Source organism: Eutrema salsugineum, unplaced genomic scaffold (assembly GCF_000478725.1).
Source record: "Eutrema salsugineum unplaced genomic scaffold, Eutsalg1_0 scaffold_11, whole genome shotgun sequence".
NCBI classification, from domain to species: Eukaryota; Viridiplantae; Streptophyta; class Magnoliopsida; order Brassicales; family Brassicaceae; genus Eutrema; species Eutrema salsugineum.
The window spans coordinates 7,792,633-7,805,130 of record NW_006256901.1 but is presented as its reverse complement, the minus strand read 5'-3'; the positions used below and the strand labels follow the sequence as shown (position 1 = coordinate 7,805,130).

General features: G+C 33.4%; 1 protein-coding gene across 1 annotated transcript; it reads left to right on the top strand.

The window, feature by feature from the left end:
- The first annotated feature begins 8,427 nt into the window (after positions 1–8,427).
- LOC18026171 (peroxidase 32) lies at positions 8,428–11,268 on the top strand. The gene is made up of 4 exons (XM_006409577.2): positions 8,428–8,783; positions 9,812–10,003; positions 10,438–10,606; positions 10,691–11,268. Exons 1-4 carry the CDS (start codon positions 8,541–8,543, stop codon positions 11,158–11,160), a joined length of 1,074 nt encoding a protein of 357 aa, XP_006409640.1. The 5' UTR covers positions 8,428–8,540; the 3' UTR covers positions 11,161–11,268.
- The last annotated feature ends 1,230 nt before the right edge of the window (positions 11,269–12,498 follow it).

Here is a 12,498-nt window from a genome sequence, read left to right as displayed (position 1 = left end):
GGATCTTTCTATGAATGATCAAAGCTTCGGCAGAATGCTAAAGGTAAAGAGCAATGGGCGCATACAAGAGCAAGACTCGGCTCACTTCCCTTACCCAAAGACACTCTAGCTCACTCTCAAAATGAACCTCACAACTCTCAAAATGAACCTCACAACTCTCTTCTCACTCATCTCTCAAAAAGGGTAAGTACTCTCATTTCAAGTACTTACCTTCAGCATCAGTCCCGAGACTGTGTAACGGAGCACGCCCGCGATGGACTCTAGGACCTGATGAGTTTCTACCTTTTGTACCTTGTCTGCCTCTCACTATCGGGCAATACATAGTGGCTAAGGCGAAGCGCGACGCAGCTGCAGCACGTGCTCACTATCAGCCATCATTTTCCACCGAATATATACTTCATCATCTACATCATCACACACACAGTCTGAGTTAGAGCGCAGAGTTGAGAGGCAGGGACGACGTTTTGAGTGCGTCGTCACCTTCCTGCAGGAGCAGCACCAATTCGAGGCAGACACATCAGAGGAAGAGTGATTGATCAGCATTTCATCGTTATTTCACCACCATCACGGTTCTATCATCATTTTCTTTTCTTTTATTTTATTTTTTAGACTATCTCGCTTTTATTCACCATCTTCTCACCAACTTTTTCACACTGAGGACATTGTGATTTAAGTGTGGGGAAGGATGTCCATCCGTACTAATCATTTTCTTGCTTTGTTTTTAAATTTCAAGTACTTTTTAAAATAAATATGTAACCTATGCGATCTTTAGTATTTTTCAGGAATGTTTGACACAAAACTATGATGACTTAGACCTGCACGCTTCTACACTGCGCATGATAGCTTATTTTTGGTTAGCACTATACTAGGCGGTAGCTAAAGTACTTGCACTACGAACTCCCACCAGAAGACTTCTATTCATGGAGATTCTTTCCGACAGGATATACTAGCTCATTTTATTTGACCTTAATATTGATATCTAATTTTCTCATCATTGATTATAAGCTGGAATCGAGATACACATCTAGGACGTCTTTTTCCTCATTTTTACCACTCTTGGTTTTCCTAGATGGCCAGTTCATCTTTATCTGGTACCATACCCTAAACCCAAACCCCTTGTTTTCAAACCTCATGCATTCTCTTTTTAGTTTATATCAGCAGATATGTGCAAAAACGACGCAGTTTTCAGTCACTCAAGAGAAAGACTGAATGAAATTGGGAAGGAAGAGTATCAGAAACCTTATCAAACTTTATATTGCCTCAGAGAACTCATTCTTATTGGTGATTTCGTGCTCTCTATTGACTCTATATCTAAAGGTGTTTCTCCTTTCAAAAAAATAGATAAAATAAAATAAAATAAAATAAAATAAAATAAAAGGAAAGGAAACAAAAAGCCTAATAAGTCTTAGATTGTTAAAATTATTTGGAGCAAAGGCAACCATGATGTATGGAGCTATGGTTTTGAAAGATAAACAAAAATCTAAGTCTGGGGGAGTTAGGAGATAACCTAAGAAATAAGACCAGAAATCTATGGTAAGAAGAAAGTGACTGAAAACTGTGGATATCAACAATTTCACTCTCTCTTGTGGTTTTGCATAATATATTGCATCCTCCAGATTTTCAGGTAACCCATAAACACTTTAAGCCTTACCCCTAAAATGATCCCTTTTGATACCTAGCCTAGATCGCCTTGCTTATACTTCCTCTAATGAGAACCACCGAATTTTAAATTAAAGTTAAGAGATAGTTGACTGGAAGTTAAATCTAAGTGCAATAGATTTCCGCATGACGGATGAACGGACTAGTTATGCCTGTATTTTTAGTGAGAATTTTCTAGGTTATCCCCGATTGATGCATAATGATTGATATTAGTCTAGAAGTTTGGTCTCTGAGATTTTGTTAGTTCCTGTTTTTTCAAACCTCTCACCGATATTTGATCTTTGTTTTGTTTGAGGACAAACAAAAGTCTAAGTTTGGGGGAGTTGATAACACCGGATTTTGACTATTTTTATGGATCACTTTAATATCTTTGGCAGGTGTTTTTACTTCATTTTTTAAAGGATTTTTATGTTTTCGGATTTTAAAAGACTTTTCAGCTAATTTGGGAGAAAAAAGTGCAAATTGGAACAAAAAGACTCTTTTGGATAAATTCAGACCGTCAGAACTCTCATAGAGAGACAAAGACCTTCTCACCTTCTCATCACCCTCAAAATTGGACAATTAATAGAAGACTCAACCAGCTTTCAAATGCACTTGGTTTGGAGACATTCCAACGGTTGGATCTCAAGATATTTCATTTTCCCCGGAGACATTCGATGACGGCCGGCAAGCCAGGCGACCACGATTAACAGCCCATCCACCACGGCCATGGTCACACCTCACGCGACCGCGGCCAGACCTCTCCGACTTAAAAATCCCATTTCTGAAGCCCAAGTCATTTTCCAGCCTCAATTCCAGAATCCTAGAGACCTTGGAGTATTGAAGACTCTAAATACTTGTCATTTAGATCGTTTTTAGACATCACCCTTCATACTTTTACAAAAACCCTTTTTCCAGCCGTTTTATGCGATTTTTAAAGAAGATTGTTTAACTCAGAGTTCATCAATAGAGAAGCTTTCTTTCATCTCTTTTCTTTACTGTTTTTTTATTGCTTTCATTGATGATGATGTCGACCTCAGCCATGTCTGAGTAGATCCCGAATTGGGCATAGGGTTCCCGAAAGGGGCTCTTATAATCGATTAAGACATCTAGGTTTTTTAGATCTGGGATTTTAACTATGTTCTATGTTTATTCTCATCTTTAATGCATGTATGCTTGATTGATTACATCGTATCTGATCTAGATAGTTAGTGTTGTGAAATTTTTCATTAAGTATCCCACCTTGAATGAAACTGGCGATTTTTCCGTAGGAGTGAAAACCTACCTGCGACAAAATTGTGAATACTGACAAGTCCTGTGCAGCTCTTGCGTTTTCTCCCCTACAAGGCCAGAGTGGAAACCTACTGGTCAGGATTGCGAGAAAAAGTTGGTTATGATCACGACGGTGACTTAATCATACCGCCAAACTCTAGCTCTAGAACCCTAATATTTCGATATCCGTCAATCCCATCTAATATCCCTATTGTTGAAACCGATTATGATCCCTGTAGAGTTTCCATAAGCCCATCGTTTTTAATCACTGTTTACAAACTAATCGATATTTACTTGCTCTTTTAGATCTGTATTTTATTTGTTTTAGTTCGAATTTTACTTGTTTCATTTGCTTCCATTCGATTTTTTACTTGCTTTTTAGGATAGATTCATTTGCTTTCTTTAGTTTTAGTTTAATCTGTGACAAACAACAACCCCTTTAAAATTGATTTAGTCAATACATAAACTTAGAAACCGTAGAAAAATACTAGGCACACAAATCCCTTTGGATTCGATCTCTAAGTACTACAACTGATTAGTTGTACACTTGCGACTGTTATTTGTTTTTATTAAGAATAAAACTTGTTCCCTCACCTCGCAGCACATCAGACTACAGTTTTCTTTAAAATTTGGTTCAGACTGTTGGTGTTTTTGGGCGACCATGGAGAAAAACATTAGTTGTTTTTCATATGGTGATCTAGTTTTGGTTAGCTTTTTTTTACTGTTTTTTTTTTCTTCGATTAAGACTATATTGAAAAACGTTAAAAATCATACACAAATCTAGATTTGAGAATCCAATGAATACTATATGTACATAATACTAAATATTTTAGTTGAACCCAAACATATTTCTCAATGGTACAGATCATTGCAATCTCCCCTAAGATCAGAAAGTTGAAATAAACACTGTAAACTAAATAAAAAAACTAATAATCATTCCTATAAGTCTATAACATCATATATAAAAAACTTTTATATAGCATGAAGACATTTTGGTTCACTCAAATCATACACTTGTTTTGCTTTAAAAATATATTTTTGATATGTTAGACTTTGCTCTTCTATACTATCAGGATTAACCCTTTTTATCATGGCTTGAATTTGGATATGCATGACCACTTTTCGTAAAAGCTTCCAAATACGTCTTACTCCATTTTCAACATCGAATTTGTGTTAGGCCGCTCTCGTGGCTTCTTTTTGTTTTTGCTTGTTAGTGAAGACCTATATAATATTCCCAGATCCAAGACCTGATAAAATAGAGGAAGCTCTTTAAGCACACATAATGATATAATTTCTATTTACCCTTTCTCCACAAAAACTTCTTCTAGAGCCAAGAAATTGACAAAAATAACATGATAATCATATCATCCATCTTACTGTGGAAGCTTCTCTTTTTCTGTTCTGTGAATTTTACTCAACTAAGAAGAACAAACCATTAGCAAATCTCGTTGTTTTGTAAAGCTTCCTTAAGTATACTTAAGTTAAACCCCTTTTATATATATATAAATAAAGAATGTATTAACATTGAAATTCAAATCCACGACATGGTGTATTAGCACGAGACCATAGAAGAAATCAACGGAAAGACAATCTATAAACTAAACGCAACCTATAATGACCACAAATAGAAGTCATGTGATCTAGTCCTCCAAACTTCTTATAAGTGTAACACTTCCTCCGAAAAACAAAATATCACCCTCACACATGACCCAGAAGCGAAGTTCATATTACTTGGAAGTGTGTAAACTGAACTACAATAATTCTGAGAAGTACATGCCTCTAAATCAAGATTAATATGCCATCACCATCAGATCTACGGTTTGTTACTACCATTGACTAATCCTTCCATGAATTAAGATATCGATCATTAGACAACTAAAACTGTTTGATAATCATATGGATTGGAGTAAATTATTTGGGTAGAAATACGATTACGATTAGAACAGTCAAGAAAGAACTGTATTAAAAAAATTATGTTGTTTGTTTTGTGAAAGAATAGGTTTCTAGGAAAATCATAAGAAATTAATTCATTAATTAATACAAGGTTTAAGCTATTGTGTCAAAAAAGTATGTGCCGATGTATTAAAATTGTGACTCACAACTGAACTTTTATATAATAGATACATAATAATTATCCATACTCCTGTCGACTTAACTTTCTATATAATAGACATTCCATTGATTGATAATTATTTTTTCGTTAGATTTGACTAAATATCGGTTTTATTAAATTTGAAAAACGGTATTGACAATAAATTGAAGTATTAAACTATAATAATTTAGACCGATATGAATTAAGTTGTTTCTTATTTACTACTTGTTTAGAAAAATGTTAGTTAGGTTTACCATGATTCCATGAGTTTTTAGTTAGAACGAAGAAGAAGGAATAGGTTATACAATTTTGAAAGTTGTGAGAGAATTAAAGAAAAGTGGTTGATATTTATACTAAATCATAAGAAATCAAAAATCCTATAAGCATAAAAAATTGTAAAAACTAATGTATCTATCATAATAATTAGTGACATTCTATTAGTTAGAGATGATTTCCTTTTTTTAAACGATATTCTATTAGTTAGATATATAGATTCCTTTTTAACTTTTTTATTAGATATTTTTTTAATTTTATATTTTTTTTGTTTTGAAACGACAGTCCATTAATTTTAAATAGATTTCATTTTTTGTTTCTTTTAACATTTTTGTTAGATTTTTTTTGAATTTCGGAAACTTAAGAAATGATAAACACTAACCTATATATCATAATTATCGAGAACACTAACCTATATCTAATTTTTTTAAAATGGTGATAGGCATTATACACCATTCCATAAGAGATATAGATTTCATTTTTTGTTTTTTTTTCTAAAACGTTTTTATTAAATTTTGGTTTTATATAATTTTAAAAACGGTTTGATTGAATACGAAATTAAGCATTAAACCATAATAATTTAGACCGGTTTGTTTTAAGTTTTTTTTTTACACATCATCACATAAGAACCAATTAAAAAATGATATGTTATTGCTTAATAGGGCTAAACGATCTTTTTGCAGTTGAAACTTATTCAGAAGCTGACACGTAAGCGAAGAGTTGTGAAATTCGTTATGAGCGCAACATGTAAAATTGTATATAGATATATATATATCACGTTATTTATGTTATAGTTTATAACAAATACGATTTTTTCAACCATTTTCTGCAGAAAAATCCATCATCTATTATTACCATAAATAAATCGAGGTTAGAGTCCAAAAAGACAGCTGCCAGCGATCGTTGAATTTGAGTTAGTCATCAAATTAGGTGAACGGTTTCATTTATTTTATAAACACACAATTGTACATTTCCTGTTTGTCCGGGAGATGGAAAATTGTATCTTAATGTCAATGTGCCAAGCGTTTTATTCCCCCACGTTAACATATTTTATTTATCACTATAGTTTTCTTGCAATAGTGAGCAGTTGAGACCTTCCATTGTTCATTGAAACGTTTTAATTACAATTGAAAATTGAATGTAAGTTCTCATAGGAAATGATGATTTCTTTCTTGTCTATTATCCCATTCGGAAGATACCCTTTTATGCGAAGTGCGAAGCATCGTGATAACATTGACTAGCCGGCAATAACACATTGTAAATCTAAAAAATATGGAATAGATTTTATGGTTAAGATTATTTGTCACTTTTCAACTGTGATTAAGAATATCTTAGGGTTTGATTGGTGTAGCGTTAGAGTAAAAGGGAAGAAAACGAAATAAAAAGAACAGAAAAGTAAACTAAAATAATAAAGGAACTGAGAAGAAATATTTTCCCTCACATAATCTTTGCTTTTTCCATGCGGAAATAACATATGAACAAGTAACTACTACGCAATGCTTGTGTCTATCATTTATAACGAATTTTAATATCACCGGTTTATATTTTTGAACTGTTCTAGTTATTTATGTTGTTCACGAAAAAAAAACAACTTCAGAAAGAAACTCTCTTACTTTTCTTTTTACTTCTAGAGGAATTAACGGGGAAATATTTTTCGTCGGTTTTCTTTTTGATGGGTATTTTTTGGCAGATTTAACAGTGATTTTTGTATCGCATTCTTTTTCTTCTAAAACTATCAACGAATCATAGCCTTAGTCATTTATTATCTTTATAAATTCATAAGAAATCAAACGCTAAATTTCAGACTCTTGCTGGTTGATGTAACATTTGGACACGGACATCAGCATCAAACAAAAGCCACAAAAATTAAAAGACCGAGACTTTTCAATTACGCTGACCACTAAAAAAAATTGAAGGACCATTGGTCAGATGAAAAAAGAAAAGTAAAGAGTTCAGAAATTACAAATACATTTTCTAAAATTAATTCATGGTTAAATAATGGTTTTTTTAAAATTCAGCGCTACTTAACTAGTCTTCAATATGTAAAAGTCTACAAAAAATAGATTAAGAATACAATTGTTGAATCCATTTTTCATGGGATTATATAAAATAAATATAACTGTATGTATTTATATCTCCGTGTGAAAATTTGGGTATCTGCATTTGTAATAATCAGAATCAATTGTTGGGGATAGTAGTTAGTAAATGGACATGTGCCAAAGAAGAAACCGTCAAAGTCTCGGAGAACATTGGGAGATCTTTCTTGAAGACTATTTGATGCTGCAGTTGAGATGTTCCGGGGAAGGTTATAGTGTTTGGTAAACTATAAAATGCAGTCATGGTTTGAGTGTCTCACTCTCTAGGTTACTCACAAGGCCACATAAGTTCCCAAAAAACCTCCTTAGTTTTAATATATAATGGCAGTTTTTAGTCCATTAAAGAGAGTCCCTTACAAATAAGAAAAAGACAAGTGGTAGTCTAAGATTACCAGTGTGGTGTTTTTCGAAAACTGTAATTAAGATCCTAAAAGAAGTATTTAGGAAATATGATTTCGCCTAACATAGGAAATATACAAAAGTTACGATTGAGTTACTCTAAAAAAGATATAGATATGTGGCGCATTTCATACGATTCTTAGATGTTTTGGTGAATATAAAGAAAGAAGAGATACTTTTCATAAATCGGAAATGTGAGTAGAGTAGAGAAAGAAAGCATGTAAGAAACTTGATCTTTCTCTGAATAAGTGCTTGTTGTTATAGAAGAAATACCTTATCCGAGTTAGCATATTGGACTGAGAATCATGTTAGATGGGTCCAGAGCGCTAGCGTATTACCACATACGAAGTCTCAAAGTCGTAGGATTAAGTGGTACTTAAAACGGAACCATTTTTACATGTTCTAGTTCTAGAATTGGAGAATTGGAGTATGTACGGTCCTCATATCAACACTTGACCTTGGACAACCACTTGAACATAAAAAAATAAAGCCATAACTTTTTATATACATATGATAATGGATAGCAATTGTTAATATAGTTGTTGATATAGAGAAAGTATATATAGAGTTGTTGATAAAAAAAAAGGGGAGAAATTATTACACACATATATATATATATAGATATATATATATATATATATATAAAGTATAAAACTGTTTACAAAAAAGAAAGCCTACAAGTTAGACCCAGTTTGTGTATAAAAGGAGTCTTTGTTATATGGTGTTTCCTCATCTTTCTCTACTAAAACTAATCAAAAACATTTCTTCGTATGACCAAAAAAATGCATTTCTCTTCTTTCTCTTCGTTGTCAAGTTGGGCAACCATAATAACAATGGGATGTCTTATGCTTCATTCATCTTTCTCCTGTGCTCAGCTAACTCCTACTTTTTACGACACTTCATGCCCTAGCGTCTTCAACATCGTACGGGATACCATTGTTAACGAGCTACGGTCGGATCCTCGTATCGCTGCGAGCATCCTTCGACTTCACTTCCATGACTGCTTCGTTAATGTAAGCTATTACTTTTCAAGTTTAGTAGTAGACTTTCGTTTAATTCATAATATATGTGTAGATTAGCTGTTATCGTAGAATTAAGTAGTTCCTTTTCTGTTATCATATATATTAAGAAAACTACGTTTCACTAATGTTGATTGTTGTGGCAATCTTAGATTTTTGTTGTCAATATGTATTTTATCTACTTGAGTATGGAGACACTCAAGAAAATTCAAAAAGAATACGTCTTTGTCAGTTGTAAATATTGGCAACGACAACATAACACGTGGTTTACAGTTTACCTGCATTAATAATTAATGAAATTTAATTAGAAGATTTAGTTTATAATAATTTTTGTGGTATTAGTTAAGATGATGCATTATCTACAATAATAGTCAGTGGCCTAACGGATCTGATCCAGAAAAATTATCATTATAAAATATCACATACTTAGATTTGGTTCTTACTGTCCAATATCCTAGCTATTGTCGTCAAAAATGAGTTATTATTTAATCTACTGTAGACAGATGATCCCAAAACATATACACCAATTCAGCAAACATCAATTGTTTGTATTATAGACTATTAGGAAGAGCGTGGACCCGTACCAAACACGTTACGAATTTATTATATCAATCATTTATGGTTAGGAAAGAAGAAAAAATATTATAAATCATTCAAACATTTCACGCTTACCGTAAACCTAATTTATTCATATTTTTAAAAAGAAATTTAATCTTTCAATCAGGTGTTGTTGTTAGAACAATTGTTTTAACGTGTGATGTTTCTTGAACCATAGTAAACCAGAAATTACTCTACAAAAAAGAAGTAGAAATACAGTAGAAATATTATCATAGGCTAATAATCAAAATTGTGAATTTGGTGTTAGGCGTTAAAATAAATTATATACAGTATTACTTTGTGTCTACTATGTTTGTTTTAGTGAATGATAAACATAATCTCACGATGTTTACGGGTGTCAAAAATTTGATCATGGTTGAAAATCATTGACTAATCTTCGAACAATTCGTTTTCGTTTGCAAAAGGGTTGTGATGCATCGATCTTGTTAGACAACACAACATCATTTCGAACAGAAAAAGACGCAGCGCCAAATGCCAATTCGGCTCGGGGATTTCCAGTGATTGATAGAATGAAAACAGCAGTTGAAGCAGCATGCCCAAGGGTTGTTTCATGTGCAGATATTCTTACCATCGCAGCTCAACAATCTGTCAATTTGGTATACTCTATTTACACAACCCTCGCTTTTTCAATTTTATGCAAAACACTGTTTTAAATTCCTACTGCCCTACATGAAGTCGTCAGTAGATATATTACACATCACAACACATGATTGAAGAAAAAACTTTAATAATCAAGTTGTTTGAGAACATGACAATTTATATTTAATGCTATCCTCCTATTTACTATTTAAACAAAATTCAAGTTTTAATATTATTGTTAGGTGTATCAATTAGAAGGAAAAAAAATATTTAGCGTATTAATAAAGACAAAATAATTTTTTGAATGTTTTTTTATACATCTGGAAAACTGTAAAATAACAGGACTCTTTGTGGAACAAAGAAAGTATAAGTTTTTGTTTTTGTGTATAAAACATCAATACTTTTACATTGTCAACATTATTTTTCTAAACAAATCATATGGATATTTTAGGCAGGAGGTCCTTCTTGGAGGGTTCCTTTGGGGAGACGAGATAGCTTACAAGCATTTTTTGATCTCTCTAATGCAAATCTTCCCGCTCCATTCTTCACACTTCCACAACTTAAAGCCAGTTTTGCAAATGTCGGTCTCGATCGTCCTTCTGATCTCGTTGCTCTCTCCGGTAATCATGTTTCCTTAGTAACAATAATCAAAATACACATTTGATGTATTTATACTAACGAATGTGGTGACTGTTATTCTCTAGGTGGTCACACGTTTGGTAAAAACCAATGTCAGTTTATTATGGACAGGCTATACAACTTCAGCAACACTGGTTTACCAGATCCTACCCTCAACACTACTTATCTCCAGACTCTTCGCGGACTGTGCCCTCGTAATGGTAACCAGAGCGTTTTAGTGGATTTCGACCTACGAACACCGACGGTTTTCGACAACAAATACTATAAGAATCTGAAAGAGCTCAAAGGACTTATCCAAACTGATCAAGAGTTGTTCTCGAGCCCCAATGCGACTGACACAGTCCCCTTGGTTAGATCATATGCTGATGGCACGGAAAAGTTCTTCAATGCGTTCATCGAAGCGATGAATAGGATGGGAAACATTACGCCTTTGACCGGCTCTCAAGGACAGATCAGGCAGAACTGTAGGGTGGTCAACTCCAACTCGTTGCTCCATGATGTGGTTGAAATAGTTGACTTTGTCAGCTCTATGTAATAATAGGTGTCTCAATGTATGAGGCAACCAAAATATATGTTTGTTATGATAATAAAAACGCTTTCATAATGTTACTTGAGGACATTTGATCTGTGTTTTTTTTTTCAACTTTTTAAAACATCTCGTGCGTTCCACTACACGTGTATAATTTAATATTACTTACTCTTTTGTATCGTTTTACCTCGAAAAAGCATGGAAACCCAACAGTAAAAACAATCAAAATCAAAGGTAGTATAATATTAAAAAAAAAAAAACAATCGAAACCAAAGGTAGTATAATATTAAAAAAATAAAAACAATCGAAATCGGCGTTCATCACTACACATATGTACCCAAGTGAAATGTTTAAATTAGTGTTTCATATGTCAAAGATAGCCTTCTCATTTTTCATCTGGATTTTAAGCACTTTAGCAAGAGTTACACTTGTTTATTAGTGTTTTATTAAGATTTTCACATATTTGCAGTGTCAAAACTTTTTCCAAATTATCTAGACAAAGTAATGCAAATTAAAGCAAAAGATCCGTTTTCGGGAAGATGCATGCCGTTAGAAGTTCAAATTTTGTTGAAACCTTCTCACCATCAGAAGTTCGACCTTTGATAAAGCCTAAATTTGGAAAAAAGATAGAGGGATCAACCAAATTTCATATGCAATTGATTTGAAGTTCACTGAAGCCCCATCAAGCGCAGGTGCAGAAACAAGAAAAGCACTCATGCCGTAACGTGAAGCGTCTTGAGTGTGGCCATAGAGCATTCCACCGCAGGCAGGAGACTCATTCTTGCTGCCAGATTAAAAAAATCCCAGAGCAAGCTCAATTCCAAGCCCACTCTAAATCCTTTTTCTTTTTCGACAAGGACAAGCCCTAGACACTTTTTAAAGACCTCAAGACCTATAAATATGTTGTTTTAGGTTTCTTATTTCGTGTACGACCCTTAGATCAAAATTTCATAGCACCAAACTCTTTAGCTTTTTGTTTAATGTTCTTTGTTTAGGGAGAGCGATTTCTCTTGAACACTTAATCTCTTCTCTGATTTATTGATTATGCAATTTATAAACTCATTTTATGTCTGAGTGGTTTTCTAGCTGGATTTAAGGGGATTCAAATCAAAGAGGTTACATAATTGATAAGGATTGCAAGTATTAAACATAACTCGATTTCTAGAAGTTTGATGTGATCATGGACAGCAACATAGATCAAGGAGAGCTTGAACCTGAGAATGGAAAGCTTGTAGATGAACAAGAGGAGCCTTTGATCATTCCTAACAAACCTATGACTCGATCAAGAACCAAGAAGCTCAAAGAGGTCGTAGGAAACATCACCAAGCAAGCTTACAAGACAGT

Bases quoted from the DNA above. Each gene is read 5' to 3' on its own strand.
- LOC18026171 (XM_006409577.2), top strand. From the start codon at position 8,541: ATGACCAAAAAAATGCATTTCTCTTCTTTCTCTTCGTTGTCAAGTTGG. The intron at 8,784-9,811 runs GTAAGCTATTAC...CGTTTGCAAAAG, and splicing joins TCCATGACTGCTTCGTTAAT to GGTTGTGATGCATCGATCTT. The intron at 10,607-10,690 runs GTAATCATGTTT...GTTATTCTCTAG, and splicing joins TGATCTCGTTGCTCTCTCCG to GTGGTCACACGTTTGGTAAA.